We start from the raw sequence: 18747 nt of genomic DNA, 5'->3' as shown, positions 1-18747 counted from the left end.
AACCCTTTTACAGCAAACATGCGAGGGCCTCCTCTGAGACCCTGGACGACGCCCCCAAATGATAATCTTATTATATTTTGTATTTACACCCCTGAGTCCGCTCAGTAAATCCTTTACTTCACCTTGGTGACCTTACTCGTCTGCCCTGCTCTGGAAAGCTCTCCCAGCACAATCACAGAGAAACATGCTCAAACAAAGGAATTAGCACATAATATATATATATATGGTTGATACAGGGGAAGGTAGGACGGTAATCTTGTAGACCAATAACTACAGTATCATATGGTTATATAGGTGGGGAACAATTTTTCCACACAATTACAATCATACAATTGTGGTGGTTTCTGTAGTGTAGCGGTTATCATGTCCACCTCACACGTGGAGGGTCCCCAGTTCGATCCTGGATTGGAACATCATTTTGGACGGCACTGTGGAACAGCGGAAGAGTTCCTGCCTCAGAGCGTCAGAGATCCAGGTTCGAACTTGACTAAACATAGAAAATAGGTGCAAAGTAGGCCATTCGGCCGTTCAAGCCAGCAATATGATCATCCGCAATCAGTACCCCGTTCCTGCTTTTGAGAAAATCATCTGTGTAAAACAGATTTACACAGAGAGTGGTAAATCTGTGGAATTTTCTGCCAACGAAGATAGTTCATTAGCTATATTTAAGAGGGAGTTAGATGTGGCCCTTGTGGCTAAAGGGATCAGGGGGTATGGAGAGAAGGCAGGGATGGGATACTGAGTTGGATGATCAGCCATGATCATATCGAATGACGGTGCAGGCTCGAAGGGCCGAATGGCCTACTCCTGCATCTATTTTCTATGTTTCTATACAAACATTAAAACTATCAAATCAGCGTTCCTAAAAATGGTGTGTGTTGGAGAGGGGGTGGTAGGAGTCCCTCATTATCTTGCTGGCTCTGGATCTGCACCTCCTGGTGTATAGGTCCTGCAGGGGGGCGAGTTGTGTTCCCATAGTGCGTTTGGCCGAACGCACTAATCTCTGCAGCCTTCCTGTCCTGGGCAGAGCAGTTCCCAAACCAGATTGTGATGTTGCCAGACAGGATGCTTTCCACAGCCTCAGAGTAGAAGCACTGAAGGATCCTCAGAGACACTCTGAATTTCCTCAGCTGCCTGAGGTGGTAAAGGCGCTGCCTTGCCTTACTCACCAGTGCGGCAACGTGTGTTGTCCATGGAAAGGGGGATGTGGGGAAAGAGGGGATGTGGGGAAAGAGGGGATGTTTGGAAGGGGGGTGTGTGGGGAAGGGCCGATGTGGTGGAGGGGGGTGTGGGAGTAGGGGGATTGGGGAAGGGGGGTTGTGGGAAGGGGGGTTGTGGGAAGGGGGGAAGTAGGGGGAGGGAGGAAGGGGGAATGTGGTGAGGGGGAGTGTGGGGAGGGGGTGTGTGGGGAAGGGGGGGTGGTCCAGCTCGCACTCTGCTCACCCTCACTCTGGAGGGGGGGAGAGGAGGGAGGGGGAGAGGATGGTGGGGAGGGGGGAGGAGAGGAGGGGGGGAGAAAGGAGGGGGGGGAGAGGAGGGGGGGGGGAGAGAAGGGGGGGGGAGACAGGATGGAGGGGGGGGAGAGGAGGGGGGGGGGAGAGAGAGAGGAGGGGGAGAGAGAGGAGGGGGAGAGAGAGACACACAGAGGCACAGACATGGACACAGAGGCACAGACAGGGACACAGAGAGGAACACAGAGGGTGAGTGGTCGGGGGGGGGGGAGAGGTGACGACACTCGGAAGACAGCACGAGCAGAGCCATTGTGACGTGCCAATCTCGTTGATTTTATAAGATTTGAAATTTGTGAACATTTTCATAAATATCTCGGGAAATAAAGCATGAATTTTTCAGGTTAGGCAATTTTGGACTCCACCAGATAAAACTATACAAGAATATGTAAAAATGTTATCGTCACGGCGTCGTTTTTCGGAGATGTGGTTATACACACACACACACATTCAAGATCAGACTTTTAATAGTTGCTAGACCAAGTCCCCTCAACGAGTGGTTGTGGTGTCACACACACACTAACCACCCCACAGACACACATTAACCACCGCCACACACACACAATAACCACCCCCCTTGATATTTGAGTGAAGGGGAGGCAGAGAGGCGGGTGGGTGTGGGGGGGAGAGAGGCCGGGGGAGGGTAGAGGGACAAGAGGAGGGGGGAGAGATTGGGGGGGAGGGGTGGGGGGGGAGGAGGTGGGGGAGAAGAGGGGGGAGAGGAGAGGGGGAAAAGGAGGAAGGGGAGAGGAGGAGGGCGGGGGGGAAGAGGAGGAGGTGGAGGGTGGAGGAGGAAGAGGGGGGAGAAGAGGAGGAGGGCGGGGACAGAAGGGGGGGAGAGGAGGGAGAGGGAGGAGGAGGAGGGCGGGGACAGAAGGGGGGAGAGGAGGAGGGGGAGCGGAGGCAGGGGTAGAGGAGGGGGGAGAGCGGGCAGCGGCTTCAATCCATAGCACGGGAGGTAGGGGGAGCGTGGTGAGCGGGCTGGGCCACGGCGAGGAGAGGGGAGCTTGCTGCCTTTTGGAGCTGAGGTTTCCGATTTGCGGCGTCTTTTGAGCGGGCGGCTCCTTTTACCCCATCCCCACCCTATCTCGAGGGGCAAAGAGAGTGGGGCAGAGAAAGAGGCGGAGGAAAATGAGGGGAGAGAGAGTGGAAGGGAGATGAAGAGAGAGAGGGGGGTTGGAGAGATGGGGCGGAGATGGGATGGAGAGGGGGTGGAGAGGCAGGAAGGGGATGGAGTTGGAGAGGGGGAGTTGGAGAGGGGGATGGGGTGAGAGAGGGATGGGGGAGGAGAGTGGGGAGAGGGGAGGGGGAAATGGAGAGAGGGGGGATGGGGAGGGGGAGGAGGCGGAGAGAGGGGGATGGGGAGAGAGTGGGGAGGGGAAGGGGGGAATGGAGAGGGGGGATGGGGAGGAGAGTGGGGAGGTGGAGGGGCAGAGGGAGAGGGAGGGAGGGAGGAGGAGGGGGGGGAGGGAGGAGAGAGAGGGGGAGGGAGGAGGGGGAGGAGATGGGGAGAGGGTTGAAGAGAGGGGTGTGGAGAGAGGGGTGAGGAGAGAGGGGTGAGGTGCGAGGGGGAGGAGGAAGGGTGGAGGGGGGAGAGTTCGAGGAGGGGAGGAGGAGGGAAGGGAGAGACCGGGGGATAGGGAGATGGGGGGGATGTGAGAGTGGTGGGGGAGAGGTGGAGAGACGGGATGGGGAAGGGGAGAGAGTGGTAGGGGGAAGGGAGGGGGAGAGGGGGGGGCGGGAGAGAAGGGGAAGTGTGGGGAGGCGGGAGAGAAGGGGAAGAGTGGTGAGGTAAGGGGAGGGGTGGAAGGAGAGGGGTGAGGAGACGGGGAGATAGGGAGGGGTGATGAGAGAGGGGAGATGATAGAGGGGTGTGGAGAGGGGTGAGGAGAGAGGGGTGAGGAGAGGCGTGAGGGGAATAGGGAATGGGAGGAGAGAAGGGCGAAGAGAGAGGGGTGAGGGGAGAGGGAGAGGGTTGAGGAGAGGGATGAGGGGAATAGGGAATGGTGGAGAGAGCGGGAGGAGTGAGAGGTGAGGGGTGAGGGGGAATAGGGAATGGGAGAGAGGGGCGAGGAGAGAAGGGGGATGAGAGAGGGGTGAGGAGAGAGGGGTGAGGAGAGAGGAGAGATGAGTGAGGAGAGGATTGAGGAGAGAGGAGGGGGAGAGAGGTGGGGGGGAGGGAGGGGAGGAGGGAGATGGGGTAGGGGAGAGAGGAGGCAGAGTGTGGAGGGAGGGGGAGAGGGGGAAGAGTGGAGAGGGGGAGGGGTAGAGGCTGTCCATCTATTCTCCACTCCCTATCACCCCCACTCCTCTCCCTCTATTCCCACACTCGTGATCACGCGCTTCGACACAGGCTGCGGGGGGCGGGGCTGGGGCTGGGGCTGGGGCTGGAGCAAAGGCATATGCAAATGGTTACATTGCGATTGGTCATCCGTGAGGGATGGCATTGTGACATCACACAATGGAACGTGCTGCGACATCAGACGGAGGAGGGGGCGGGGCTGGGGTTGGAGCAAAGGCATATGTAAATGGGATCCATTGCGATTGGACATGCATTGGGCATTGTGACATCACACGATGGAACGTTCGCCAACATTCTATGGGCGAGAAGCTGTTTGTTTTTTGAAATTTTTAATGTTTTTTACCGAAAAAGCAGTGAAAGGATGAACTGAATGTTGTCATTTTCAAAACGAGTGCAAGTCGATTGTGAGTTGGGGGGGGGTTAACGTAACTCGCAGCACATGCAAATACAGTGGCCAGCAGGCTGCGCATTAAAAACTGTGCGTAGCTGGCTGCGAAAAGCAGAGCCACTGTGACGTCATCAGCTCGAAAAAAATATCTCAGATTTGTGAACAATTTGAAGACATAACTCAAGAAATAATGAATCAAATTTTCAGATGAGGTGATTTTTGAGATCATGAGGTAAATCTCCATCGGAATATGTAAATATGTAAATCTCCATCGGAATATCGTTTGTGCGTCGTGTTTTCAAGATGTGATGTGCACTTTGGAGGGGAATGGACAGGCGACGTGTTGGGTCTGGATTATTTCATGGGCGGAAATCGCTTTTAAAACACAGGGGGGGGGGGTGGATGGGGGGGAGGGACACAATGAGGCCCAGCGTCCAGGACAGGGGTCGACAACCTACGGTCCACGGGCCAGATCCAGGCCGTAACCCAAAATCAACTGGCCCGCAGGCGTTTTTTTTTTTCAATTCGTTTTCACGACCTGGGAACTGCAGCCAGTCCCGGGGACCACAGGCGACCTGGGAACTGCAGCCAGATCTGGGGCAAGGGAGCTGACATGGGAAATGCAGCCACACCTGGGGCAAGCGAGCCGACCTGGGAACTGCAGCCAATCCTGCCAGCCGACCTGGGCGCTACAGCCAGACCCAGGGCACACAGCCGACCTGGGCGTTACAGCCAGACCTGCCAGCCGACCTGGGCGGTACAGCCAATCCCGCCCGGGGCAGGTGAGCCGACCTGGGTGCACAGACGACCTGGGAACTGCAGGTCCTTTGGCCCACTGTTTCCGCGCTGACCAGCAATCATCCCGTACACTAACACCATCCGACACACTAGGGACAGACGAGCTGACCTGGGCGCTACAGCCAGTCCCGGGGCACGCAGGCGATCTGGGCACTACAGCCAGACTTGTGGGGCAGGTGAGCTGACCTGAGGCTGGCTGTAGCGCCCAGGTGACAAAACATGGGGGGATGACATTGGTCCCCCACCTCTCAAAACATGGGGGGATTTCCACCCATGTGGGAAAGCTGGAAAAAAGACATGGGGTCGGAACAGAATTCAGAACTTGATTAGATGGGGGTTGTGGGGGACGGGGTCTCCTTCATTTGGAGATTTCAATGTACATGTTATTCGGCTGTAAGCTATGAGGTTCTGTTCCTCCAGTTTGGGTGTCACCTCCCTCTGGCAATGGAGGAGGCCCAGGACAGAAAGATCAGTGTGTGAGTGGGAAGGGGAGTTAAAATGGTTGGCAACCGGGAGTTCCAGCAGGCCTTGGCGGACCGAGCGCAAGTGTAGGGTGAAATGTACGCCTAGTCTAGATACAAGGAACTGCAGATGCTGGTTTACAAAAAGAGACACAATCTCCTGGAGTAAGTTGCTCCTCTGGAGAGCATGCACAGGCAACATTCTAGGTCAGGACCCTTCTTCAGACTGCTTGTTGTGGGGGGCGGAGAAAGTCGGAAAGGAGGTGGGAGTGGTCGCCTCAGATTCCCTTCCCTCCACAGATACGGCTTGACCCACTGAGTTCCTCCACCCCTTTAGAGGGAATGGACAGATGACGTTTTGAGGCAGGACCCTTCTTCAGACTGATTGGAGAGGGTGGGGGAAAAGGAAGCAGGAAAAGAGAGATGGGGGCTGGACAAAGCCTGACAAGTGATAGGTGGACACAAAATACTGGAATAACTCAGCGGGACAGGCAGCATCTCTAGAGAGAAGGAATGGGTGACGTTTCAGATTGAGACCCTTCTTCAGAAGTGATAGGTGGATGTACAGGTAGGTGAGGGAGACACAAGAAACTGCAGATGCTGGAATCTTGCATTGAACACAATTTAGTTAGATGCACGGAATCTCTTGCCCAGAGTGGGGGAATCGAGGACCAGAAGACATAGGTTCAAGGTGAAGGGGAAAAGATTTAATAGGAATCTGAGGGGTAACTTTTTCCACACAAAGGGCGGTGGGAGTATGGAACAAGCTGCCAGAGGAGGTAGTTGAGGCAGGGACTATCCCAACGTTTAAGAAACAGTTAGACAGGTACATAGATAGGACAGGTTTGGAGGGATATAGAGAACATGGATAGGTGACGTTTCACAGAGTGCTGCAGTGACTCAGCGGGTCAGGCAGCATAGCAAAGCGTTCTCCACACACCGGGCTGGGGAAGGGACGGTCGCCGACGTGCATCTGCTGGTGGGAAAGCAGCTTGGTCGAGCGGGTGAAGCCCTTGCCACACTGGGCGCAGGTGTAGGGGCGCTCACCGGTGTGGGTGCGCTGGTGCAACTTCAGGCTGGTGGAGTTGGTGAAGCCCTTGCCGCAGTCGTTGCAGGTGTAAGGCCGCTCCCCAGTGTGCAGGCGCCTGTGCACCTTCAACTCCCACGATGACTTGAAGCCTTTGCCGCAGTCGGAGCAGGTGAAGGGCCGCTCACCACTGTGCATCCGCTGGTGCACCCGCAGTCCTGACAACCGGGCAAAGCTCTTGCCGCATGTGGAGCAGCCATAGGGCTTCTCACCCGTGTGCACCCGTTGGTGGGTCTTCAGGTTCTGCGCCCTCTTGAAGTCCTTGCCGCAGTCGGAGCAGCCAAAGAGCCTGGGGAAGGGACGGTCACCGGCGTGTACCCGCTGGTGGGACAGCAGATAGGTGGAGCGGGTGAATCCCTTGCCGCACTGGGCGCAGGTGTAGGGGCGCTCGCCGGTGTGTGTGCGCTGGTGCTCCAGCAGGCTGTGGGAGTGGGTGAAGCTCTTGCCGCAGTCGCTGCAGGTGTAGGGCCGCTCCCCGGTGTGGGTGCGCTTGTGCACCTTCAGGTCCCACGACGACTTGAAGCCTTTGCCGCAGTCGCTGCAGGTGAAGGGCCGCTCACCGCTGTGCACCCGCCGGTGCACCTGCAGCCCCGACAACCGGGCAAAGCTCTTGCCGCAGGTGGAGCAGCCATAGGGCTTCTCGCCCGTGTGCACCCGCCGGTGGATCTTCAGATGTTGCGCGCTCTTGAAGCTCTCGCCGCAGTCAAAGCAGCCAAAGGGCCTGGGGAAGGGGTCGACGGTGTGCACACGCTGGTGTGACAGCAGCTGGGAGGAGTGGGTGTAATCCTTGCCGCACTCCGAGCAGTCGAAGGGGCGTTCTCCCGTGTGCACCCGCTGGTGGATCTCCAGCTGGCTCGGAGGCTGCCAAGCCTTGCCACACACGTCACACTCATAACGCTTCTCCTTGTTGTGCCCCGTCATGTGGTCCTCCATCGAAGCTCAGCCCATCGAAACTCAGCCCACACATCGAGCAGATGGGGGTGGGGTCTCACCGGCACCCTGGCCGCCCTCAATGGCCGCTCACGTTTCTGTCTCTCCGTCCACAACAACGGCTCCTAAGCCCTGCAGGCATAATATATATTTTTACACATAAATTATGAATAAAGATATGAATTTATAGTTAATACAGACAGCGCTTCATTTGCTTTTTCTTTATAGCGAATGACCTTTGACAAATACCATGATTCCTTGCATTTTTCGGAATACCGAACTCGCTTATTGGCCTCCACTGCCTCCTGTGGCAGAGAATTCCACAGATTCACAACTCATTCTTTCATCGTATGTCAGTCCCGCCATCCAGGAAATTAACTTGTTGAACCTGTGCTGCACTCCAACAGCAAGAATGTCCTTCCTCAAATTAGGAGACCAAAACGGCACACAATACTCCAGGTGTGGTCTCACAACTGCAGTAGGACCTCCTTGCTACTAAACTCAACTCCTCTTGTTATGAAGGCCAACATGCCATTAGTTTTCTTCACTGCCTGTTGTGCCTGCATGTTTACTTTCAGTGACTGATGTACAAGGACACCCAGGTCTTGTTGCACCTCCCCTTTTCCTAATATTGGCTCAGCTCTGTTCCGTTTACCGAGATGTCAGGTGTTATGGGGAGAAGGCAGGAGAATGGGGTTGGGAGGGAGAGATAGATTAGCCATGATTGAATGGCGGAGTAGACTTGATTGGGCCGAATGGCATAATACTGCTCCTGTCACTTATGATCTTATACAGGGAGAAACCTTGTCTCCGCTCTGGAGTCACACAAGTCTTGTACTCCACGGTATGGGGAGGTTGAACAGAAGGTCATAAGGTCAAAGGGCGTGACGCATGGAGTAGCTCAATCCTTCTGGAGTACAAGGCAGCTTCCGGCATACACTAGTAACACACAAAACACGTACGTTCACAGTACACAACCACTTGCACAGCAAAGAGTAGCCGGAAACCAAAGGATTGGGAAACTTTCATAGGACAACAGAAAGAAACAAAACGGGCAATACGGGCTGAAAAGATGAAGTACGAAGGGAAGCTGGCCAGAAATATAAAGAAGGACAGTAAAAGCTTCTTTAGATATGTTAAGGGAAAAAGAGTAGCAAAGTCAAATGTGGGTCCCTTGAAGGCAGACGCAGGTGAAATTATTATGGGCAACAAGGAAATGGCAGAAGAGTTGAACAGGTACTTCGGATCTGTCTTCACTAAGGAAGACACAAACAAACTCCCAGATGTACTGGAGGACAGAGGATCTAAGGGGGTAGAGGAACTGAAAGAAATGTTCATTAGGCGAGAAATAGTATTGGGTAGGCTAATGGGACTGAAGGATGATAAATATCCTGGGCCTGATGGTCTGCATCCCAGGGTCCTCAGGGAGGTGGCTCTAGAAATAGTGGACGCATTGGTGATCATTTTCCAATGTTCAATAGATTCAGCATCAGTTCCTGTGGATTGGAGGATAGCTAATGTTATCTCACGTTTCAAGAAAGGAGCGAGAGAGAAAACGGGGAATTACAGACCAGTTAGCCTGACCGGTGGTGGGAAAGATGCTGGAGTCAATTATTAATGAGGTAATAATGGGGCATTTGGATAGCAGTAAAGGGATTACTGCTATCCAAGCCAAAATGGATTTATGAAAGGGAAATCATGCTTGACTAATCTTCTGGAAATTCTTTGAGGCTTTGACAAGTAAAATGGATGAAGGGGTGCCCGTGGATGTAGTGTATCTAGACTTTCAGAAAGCCTTTGGTAAGGTCCCGCACGGGAGACCGGTGACTAAAATTAGAGCACATGGTATTGGGGGTAGAGTGTTGACATGGATAGAAAATTGGTTGGCAGACTGGAAGCAAAGAGTAGGAGTGAACGGGTCCTTTTCAGAATGGCAGGCAGTGGCGAGTGGAGTGCCTCAAGGCTCAGTGTTGGGGCCGCAACTGTTTACCATATATATTAATGATTTGGAAGAGGGAATTAGGATCAACACTAGCAAGTTTGCGGATGACACAAAGCTGGGTGGCAGTGTGAACTGTGAAGAGGATGTTAGGAGGTTGCAGGGTGACTTGGACAGGTTGAGTGAGTGGGCAGATGCGTGGCAGATGCAGTATAATATAGATAAATGTGAGGTTATCCACTTTGGCTGCTAAAACATGGGGGCAGATTATTATCTCAATGGGGTTAGGTTAGGTAAGGGGGAGGTACAGCGAGACCTGGGTGTCCTTGTACACCGGTCACTGAAAGTTGGAGTGTAGGTTCAGCAGGAAGTGAAGAAAGCTAATGGAATGTTGGCCTTCATAACAAAAGGATTTTAGTATAGGAGTAAAGAGGTTCGACAGAGGGAGGACCGTAGGCGCTACACCTCGGCCTTCAACCGACAGGGGGCGCTGTACCCTGGCCTCCCGCCGCCAGGCGCCGCTACAGTCGGAGGACCAGAGACGCTGCACAGTGGCCTCCCGTCGCCAGGAGGGCGCTGCATTCGGAGGACTAGAGGCGCTGCATCGGGCACTTCAATCGACAGGAGGCGCTGTACCCTGGCCTCCCGCCGCCAGGTAGGCGCTACAGTCGGGTGACCAGAGGGCGGGCGCCCAGACATCCTTCCCAAAGCTGTCGCACTCACTGACATCCCCCCCCACCGTCCCCACGCCTCGGGCTCCGGCTCCTCGGCCGCAGGGTCGTCCTCGGGAAGGGAGGAGGGGAGGTGGGGATAGGACGCGGGGCCGAGCGGCGGCGGCGTCTGTTCCCACCTGAGCTCCCGGCGCTGAGCGGAGGTCTGGTCCCGTCGGCGGCGGCAACGCACCGGCCCGCCTCACGTGACTGGCAACAAGGACCCGCCTCCCCCACTAGACTGACAGCGCCAGCGGACAACGGGAGCAGGCCTCGGCTCTGACGTCACAGAGGAACACGTACCGCCCTACCCGGCGTCCGACCAATCAGAGCCGCAGTCCCACCCGCCCCTTGGACAGACAGCGCTCTCCGCCAATCGCAGCCACCCATCCCGCCCTAGCAACGGTTGCCACGGCGCGGTACCGGTACAGCAGGCAGTGAAGAAAGCTAATGGAATGTTGGCCTTCATAACAAGAGGATTTCAGTATAGGAGTAGAGGTTCTTCTGCAGTTGTATAGGGCTCTGATGAGACCGCATCTGGAGTATTGTGTACAGTTTTGGTCTCCTAATTTGAGGAAGGACATACTTGTGATTGAGACAGTGCAGCGTAGGTTCACGAGATTGATCCCTGGGATGGCGGGACTGGGAAAAGATTAGGCTTGTATTCACTGGAGTTTAGAAGGATGAGGGGGCATCTTATAGAAACATATAAAATTATAATAAAAGGTACACAAAAATGCTGGAGAAACTCAGCGGGTGCAGCAGCATCTATGGAGCGAAGGAAATAGGCGACGTTTCGTGCCGACACCCTTCTTCAGAATTTAAAATTATAAAAGGACCGGACAAGCTAGATGCAGGAAAAACGTTCCTAATGTTGGGCTAGTCCAGAGCCAGGGGCAACAGTCTTAGAATAAAGGGGAGGTCATTTAAGAATGAGGTGAGAAAAAACTTTTTCACCCAGAGAATTGTGAATTTATGGAATTCCCTGCCACAGAGGACAGTGGAGGCCAAATCATTGGATGGATTTAAGAGAAAGTTAGATAGAGCTCTAGGGACTAGTGTAGTCAAAGGATATGGGGAGAAGGCAGGCACGGGTTATTGATAGGGGACGATCAGCCATGATCACAATGAATGGCAGTGCTGGCTCGAAGGGCCGAATGGCCTGATTTATTAGCCCTTATTGACAATGCAATGAGTTGTTTGGCCTGCCCTGCCAGTGCTTGAAACTGCAATGCAAAATTGGAAATAAAGTTACAATGCAATGAGTTTGGCCTGCCCTTGAAATGGATTGACTTAACTTGAAATGGATTTACTTGACTTTAAATGGATTGACTTGACTTGAAATGGATTGACTTGACTTGACTTGACTTGAAATGGATTGACTTGACTTGACTTGACTTGACTTGAAATGGATTGTTGGCCCTGCACTCACTGTGCTTGACTTGACTTGACCCACAACACCCATGCTAGTGCTCCGGAACCCCCCCCAACGGGTCCCACTTCATCTAGTATATGGAAACCTTATCAAGTTCAAATTTATTGTCACATGTACCAGTGATATTTGAGTTGCCATACTAAGTAAAAAGCAACAAGACACACAGTCACATAAAATAAAATTTAACATAAACATCCACCACAGCGGAATGCACATTAACAACTGTGATGGAAGGTTATAAAGTTCAATCATCTTCCACGTTTGTTCACCCGGGTCGGGGCTGTTGAACCCACTGCAGTCGCCGCTGCAGACGGTCCAATGTCCGAAGCCCTCGCGTCAGGATGATCAAAACTCTGACGTCGGGACGGATTGGATCACTCCGCAGCATGGAGCTCCCGAGTCGGCCTCTTCTTACTGGAGACCGCGGGCTTCACGGTGTTAAAGTCCATAGGCCCCATGGTTGGAGCTCTTCACTGGCAATCCACGGCAAAGGATCGCAGGCTCCGCAATGTTAATGTCCGCACCACGCCCGCGGCTTGAAGCGCCGGGCTGGTCTTCAGGAAAGGCCGTACCACTCCACATTGTTAGGCCGCAGGGGGGGACGGAGATACGATACGGAGAAAAATCGCCGTTGACGTAAGTGACAAAAAGTTTCCCTCAATCCCCCAGCCCCCCCCACATAAAACAAACCAAAAAACATATTTGTAAGACATGCTTAAAATAGCAGTTACAGACTGTTGGCGAGGCAGCCAGTGTTGGTGGAGCCACCCGGGTGACACTGATTATTTGGTGACTCCGGATTTATCCTGATGCCTTTCCCCAGCGAGAAGAAGACAGAGGAATGACGAAGAGATGGCCCACGGGGTGTGGTGGGGGGGGAGGGGGGTGGGGGGAACGGGAGTGTCTCCTTAATTTGGAGAATTCAATGTACATGTCATTGGGCTAGAAGCTATGAGGTGCTGTTCCTCCAGTTTGCGTGTCACCTCACTCTGGCAATGGAGGAGGCCCAGGACAAAAAGATCAGTGTGGGAGTGGGAAGGGGAGTTTAAATGGTTGGCAACCGGGAGATCCAGCAGGCCTTGGCGGACCGAGCGCAAGTGTAGGGTGAAATGCACGCCCAGTCTAGATACAAGGAACAGTAGATGGTGGCATGGAGAGCATGGACAGGCAACATTCTAGGTCAGGACCCTTCTTCAGACTGCTTGGTGTTGGGGGTCGAGAAAGTTGGAAAGGAGAGGTTGGAGTGGTCGTCTTAGATTCCTTTCCCATTACAGGTTTCTCCACTGTTTTAGAGGGAATGGACAGATGACGTTTTGAGGCAGGACCCTTCTTTAGACTGATTGGAGAGGGTGGGGGGAGGAAGCTGGAAAAGAGAGATGGGGGCTGTACAAAGCCCGACAAGAAATATGTGGATACAAAATGCTGGAGTAACGCAGCATCTCTGGAGAGAAGGATAACGTTTCAGGTTGAGACCTTTCTTCAGAAGTGATAGGTGGATGTTGGTGAGGGAGACACAAGAAACTGCAGATGCTGGAATCTTGCAGAGAACACAATTTAGTTAGAAGCACAGAATCTCTTGCCCAGAGTGGGGGAATCGAGGACCATAGGACATGAACCCAAGGGTAAGGAGAAAAGATTTAATAGGAATCTGAGGGGTAACATTTTCACACAAAGGATGGTGGGTGTATGGAACAAGCTGCCAGAAGAGGTAGTTGAGGCTGGGATGTTCCCTAAGTTTAAGAAACAGTTAGACAGGTAATAATAATAATAATACATTTTATTTATGGGCGCCTTTCAAGAGTCTCAAGGACACCTTACAAAAATTGAGCATGTATAGGAAAAACATGTAAGGGGAATAAAATAAATAGTAGAGACATGACTAGTACACAAAGTAAAGACAGAATTCAATACAAAACACAGCATGAGGCAATTAATGCACAGATGAAAAGGGACGGGGACGTGGGGCTAAGGATAGGCAGAGGTGAAGAGATGGGTCTTGAGGCGGGACTGGAAGATGGGGAGGGACACGGAATTGCGGATCAGTTGGGGGAGGGAGTTCCAGAGCCTGGGAGCTGCCCTGGAGAAGGCTCTGTCCCCAAAACTGCGGAGGTTGGACTTGTGGATGGAGAGGAGACCGGCTGATGTGGATCTGAGGGACCGTGAGGGTTGGTAGGGGGAGAGGAGGTCAATGAGATATGTGGGGGCCAGATGGTGGAGGGCTTTGTAGGTGAGGACCAGGATTTTGTAGGTGATCCGGTGGGAGACGGGAAGCCAGTGAAGTTTTTTGAGGACTGGAGTGATGTGATGCCAGGATTTGGTGTGGGTGATGAGTCGGGCGGCTGCGTTCTGGACCAGTTGGAGTCGGTTGATGTAGGTGGAGCTGATGCCAAGGAGAAGTGAGTTGCAATAGTCCAGTCGGGAGGAGATGAAGGCATGGATGAGTCTTTCAGCAGCAGGCGGTGTGAGAGAGGGTCTGAGTTTGGCGATGTTGCGGAGATGAAAGAAGGAGGTTTTAATGACATGGCGGATGTGAGGCTCAAGGGAGAGGGTGGAATCAAAGATCACGCCAAGGTTGCGGGCCTGGGGAGATGGGGAGACAGTGGTGCCGTCGATGGTGAGAGTGGGGTTATTGATTTTGCTAAGTGTGGCTTTGGAGCCTATGAGGAGAAATTCTGTCTTATCGCTGTTGAGTTTGAGGAAATTATGTTGCATCCAGGTTTTTATTGCTGACAAACAGGAGTTGATATGGGAGAGGGGGGGGTTGTGGGGGGATTTGGTGCCAAGGTAAATCTGGGTGTCATCAGCGTAACAGTGGAAGTCCAGATTGAAGTGGCGGAGTATCTGACCAAGGGGGAGGATGTAGATGATGAAGAGGAGGGGGCCGAGTACGGAGCCTTGGGGAACGCCTTGAGTGACTGCGGCTGTAGCAGAGGTGTGGTTGTGGAGAGAGATGAAGTGGGATCTGTTGGAAAGGTAGGAACGGAGCCAGCTGAGTGCAGAGCCTTCAATGCCGAGGTCCTTGAGTCTGGTGAGCAGGATGTTATGGTTCACTGTATCGAAGGCTGCGCTCAGGTCGAGGAGGATGAGGATGTTGAGGGAACCAGTGTCAGCAGAGGTGAGGAGGTCGTTGAGGACTTTGAGGAGAGCAGTTTCTGTGCTATGGAGGGGGCGAAAGCCAGATTGGAGGGGTTCAAGTAGGTTATACGCAAGGAGGTGGGAATGAAGTTGTGACGCAACGATACGCTCCAGGGTTTTTGAAAGGAAGGGGAGGTTTGAGATTGGGCGGTAGTTAATGAGAGAGGAGGGATCAAGACCAGGTTTCTTTAAGATTGGTGTAACGGCAGCAGTTTTGAAAGCGGAGGGGACAATTCCTTGGGACAATGAGGAGTTGAAGAGATTAGTGAGGTAGGGGCAGAGTACGGGGAGGCAGGACTTCAACAGGGGAGTGGGGAGAGGGTCGAGGGAGCAGGTGGTGGGTTTGGAAGAGCTGATGAGTTTGGAGATTTCAATAGGGGTGACCAGGTCAAACTGGGAGAGGAAGCAGTGTGGAGGAGGGGTAAGGAGGTCAGTGGAGATGTTGAAAGGAGGGGCCGTGGTAGGTGGTGGAGTAGATGCTGAGGAGTCGGGTACAGGGGATAAAGATTGATAGATGGTGCTGATTTTATCAGCGAAAAAGTGGAGGAATGAGTTGCAGAGATCCGGAGTAGAGGTAGGGAGAGTGTTGGCTCGAGGCTTGAGGAGGTTGCCCACTGTGGAGAAGAGGGTTCTGTGGTTTAGGCAGGGATCGGTGAATATGGAGGAGAGGTAGGCAGATTTTGCAGCAATGAGGGCATCTTTGTAGTCAGTGAGGTGGAGTTTGTAAGCTTCAAGGTGGACTGTGAGAGATGATTTTTTTATTAGTCGTTCGAGTTGGCGACCAGTCTGTTTCAGTTTACGAAGTGCAGGTGTGTACCAGGGTGAGGATGTGTTGAAAGTTACGGTTCTTGTTTTGAGGGGGGCCAGAGTGTTGAGGGAGGTAGACAAGGTGGAGTTGAGATGGTTTGTGAGATCATCAGGAGGGATATGAACCAAACGCAGGCAGGTGGGACGAGTGTAGCTGGGACATGTTGGGCTGTGTGGGTAAGTTGGGCTGAAGGGCCTGTTTCCACACTGTAACTCTAACATGAAGTGCTGCAGTAACTCGGCGGGTCAGGGAGCATCTGTGAAGAACTTGGATAGGTGACGTTTCACACAGTGCTGGAGTGACTTGGCAGGTCAGGCAGCATCTCTGGAGAGAAGGAATGGGTGACGTTTTGGGTCGAGACTGATGAGGGTCTCGACTCAAAACGTTATCCCTTCCTTCCTACCTAAACAGTGCCTATCCACGTTCCGGTGTGCCAGCAAGCTGGAGCAGTGGGCAAAGGCCTTGCCACAGAGCGGGCAGGTGTCAAGACGGATGAAGCCCTTACCACAGGACATGCAGGGGAATGGACGCTCACTGCTGTGGGTACACCAGTGCTGCCACAGCATGGACCCGTGGGTGAAACCCTTGCCACATTCAGCGCACTCAAAGGGTCTCTCTCGTGTGTGTATCCGCTGGTGCTCCCGCAGCCTCCGTGCGCTCTTGAAACACTTCCCTCAGTGGGAGCAGTTGCTCGCCGGCGTGGGTACGCCGGTGCTGCCGCAACCCCCGTGAGCTGTCAAACTCCTCACCGCAGTACGGGCAGTCGTAGGGCTGGCCACTGGCGTGCACGTGCTGGTGAGACAGGGCGTGGGAAACCATGGGAATGCGCTCTCCACACTCCGGGCTGGAGAAGGGATGGTCACCGGCGTGCACCCGCTGGTGGGTCAGCAGCCTGGAGGACTCTGTGAAGCCCTTGCCGCACTGGGTGCAGGTGTGGGGTCGCTCGCCAGTGTGATTGCGCTGGTGCACCAGCAGTCTGTTGGAGTGGTTGAAGCCCTTGCCGCACTGGGTGCAAGTGTAGGGGCGCTCGCCGGTGTGGGTGTGCCGGTGCTGCAGCAGGCTGTTGGACTGGGTAAAGCCCTTGCCGCAGTCGCTGCAGGTGTAGGGCCGCTCCCTGCTGTGGGTGTGCCGGTGCTGCAGCAGGCTGTTGGACTGGGTAAAGCCCTTGCCGCAGTCGCTGCAGGTGTAGGGCCGCTCCCCGGTGTGGGTGTGCCGGTGCTGCAGCAGGCTGTTGGACTGGGTAAAGCCCTTGCCGCAGTCGCTGCAGGTGTAGGGCCGCTCCCCGGTGTGGGTGCGCTTGTGCACCTTCAGGTTCATGGACGACTTGAAGCCTTTACCGCAGTCGGAGCAGGTGAATGGCCGCTCACCGCTGTGCACCCGCCGGTGCATCCGCAGCCCCGTCAACCGGGCAAAGCTCTTGCCGCAGGTGGAGCAGCCATGGGGCTTCTCGCCCGTGTGCACCAGCCGGTGAATCTTCAGGTCATTTGCCGTCTTGAAGCTCTTGCTGCAGTCGGAGCAGTCGAAGGGACGTTCTCCCGTGTGCACCCGACGGTGGATCTCCAGCAGGCTTGGGCACCGCCTGGCCTTGCCACACACATCACATTGATAACGCTTCTTCTTATTGTTTCCCATCATGTGGTCCTCCATCGAAGCTCAGCCCCTCGAAGCTCAGCCCACACACCGAGCAGATGGGGGGGGGAGGGGTCTCACTGGCACCCTGGCAGCTCTCAATGGTCGCTCACGTCCCCGTCTCTCCGTCCACAGCAACGGCTCCTAAACCCTGCAGGAGGGGAACACAGAAGGTCAACAAGCTGGCAAACAGGAAATTACTAACGCGTGAACATTACTAGTACTTGAAAGTAGGGGAGGGGAGAGTGGGGGGGGGGGGGGTGGTGGTGAACGGGGTAAGGGGGGAGTCGGGGGGGGTAGGGGGGTAAAGGGGTGGAAGGGGTGGATGGTGAGAAGGTTGCGCCTGGGGATGCAGAGTATCCGGGAATCGGTCGAGCCGCCTGCCCGGCATCATGAGGACCACGGGCAATGCACCGCGGCCTTCAACTGATAGGGGGCATGTGCCGTGGACTCCTGCCTCCCGTCGCCAGGAGGGCACTGCAGTCGGAGGACCAAAGGGTGCCCAGACCTGACATCCCCCCTCCCCCTCATGTCACGTCGCATGGAAGAGGCAGCGGCGGCTGTTCCCACCTGAGCTTCTGGCAATGAGCGTAGGCCCGCCTCACGTGACCGGCGGCCAGGTATCCCCCCATCCCTCACTGACGGACAGCGCCAACGTGAGTGGGTGAGGGTGGGGGAGGGGGTGGATTAGTGGGTGAGGGTGGTTTAGTGGGTGAGTGGGGTGAGGGTGGGTTAGTGGGGTAGGGGGTGAGTGGGTGAGGGTGGGTTAGTGGGTGAGGGGGGAGTGAGTGGGTGAGTAGGTGACGGGGGTGAGTGTGAGTAGGTGATGGGGGTGAGTGTGAGTAGGTGAGTGGGAGAGGGGATGAGGGTGGGTTAGTGGGGGAGGGGGTGAGTGCGAGAGGGGGTGAGAGTGGGTTAGTGGGGAGGGGTGAGGGTGGGTTAGATGAGGGGGTGTGGGTTGGTGAGGGGGTGAGGATGGGTTACTGAATGAGTGGGGTAGAGGGTGAGTGGGTGAGTGGGGGGAGGGGGTGAGTGGGATGAGTAGGTGAGTGGGGGGTGAGTGGGTGAGGGTGTGAGTGGGGGAGGGGGTGAGTGGGGGAGGGGGTGAGTGGGATGAGTAGGTGAGTGGGGGGTAAGTGGGTGAGTAGGTGAGGGTGGGTTAGTGGGGGACAGGGTGAGGGTGGATTAGTGGGTGAGGGTGGGTTAGTGGGGTAGGGGGTGAGTGGGTGAGTGGGGGAGGGTGTGAGGGTGGGTGAGGGGTGTGTGGGGGAGGGAGGAGTAGGTGACGGGGGTGAGTGTGAGTGGGGGAGGGGGTGAGGGTGGGTTAGTGGTTGAGGGTGGGTTAGTGGGGGAGGGGGTGAGTGGGAGAGGGGGTGAGGGTGGGTTAGTGGATGAGGGGGTGAGGGTGGGTTAGATGAGGGTGTGTGGGTTGGTGAGGATGGGTTAGTGAATGAGTGGGGTAGAGGGGGTGAGTGGGGGAGGGGGTGAGGGTGGGGAAGGGGTGAGGATGGGTTAGGTGGGGTGTGGGTTGGTGAGGATGGGTTAGTGGATGAGTGGGGTAGAGGGTGAGGGTGTGAGTGGGCTAGGGGGTGAGTGGGGGAGGGGTGAGTGGGGGGA

The 18747-nt window shown here is 54.8% G+C and overlaps 2 protein-coding genes, 1 long non-coding RNA gene and 1 other non-coding gene across 4 annotated transcripts; 2 read left to right on the top strand and 2 right to left on the bottom strand.

The window, feature by feature from the left end:
- The first annotated feature begins 340 nt into the window (after window positions 1-340).
- trnav-cac lies at window positions 341-413 on the top strand. Its single transcript has one exon. It is a non-coding gene; the product is annotated as a tRNA-Val (tRNA).
- A 5908-nt stretch (window positions 414-6321) lies between these two features.
- Window positions 6322-6984, bottom strand: LOC116966092 (zinc finger protein 239-like). The gene has a single exon (XM_033012256.1). It carries the CDS (start codon window positions 6680-6682, stop codon window positions 6338-6340), a length of 345 nt encoding a protein of 114 aa, XP_032868147.1. The 5' UTR covers window positions 6683-6984; the 3' UTR covers window positions 6322-6337.
- Window positions 6985-15512: 8528 nt separating this feature from the next.
- Window positions 15513-18108, top strand: LOC116966093. Its single transcript, XR_004409897.1, has 3 exons — window positions 15513-15524; window positions 17792-17800; window positions 18079-18108. It is a non-coding gene; the product is annotated as an uncharacterized LOC116966093 (long non-coding RNA).
- Window positions 15769-17201, bottom strand: LOC116966089 (zinc finger protein 239-like). Its single transcript, XM_033012253.1, has 2 exons — window positions 16329-17201; window positions 15769-16283 (listed from the first exon to the last, which is right to left on the bottom strand). The coding sequence occupies exons 1-2, from the start codon at window positions 17146-17148 to the stop codon at window positions 16105-16107; spliced, it is 999 nt and encodes a 332-aa protein (XP_032868144.1). The 5' UTR covers window positions 17149-17201; the 3' UTR covers window positions 15769-16104.
- Window positions 18109-18747: the final 639 nt, after the last annotated feature.

This window comes from Amblyraja radiata, chromosome 35, assembly GCF_010909765.2.
Source record: "Amblyraja radiata isolate CabotCenter1 chromosome 35, sAmbRad1.1.pri, whole genome shotgun sequence".
Taxonomy (NCBI): Eukaryota; Metazoa; Chordata; class Chondrichthyes; order Rajiformes; family Rajidae; genus Amblyraja; species Amblyraja radiata.
This window is presented reverse-complemented; position numbering and strand designations above follow the sequence as displayed.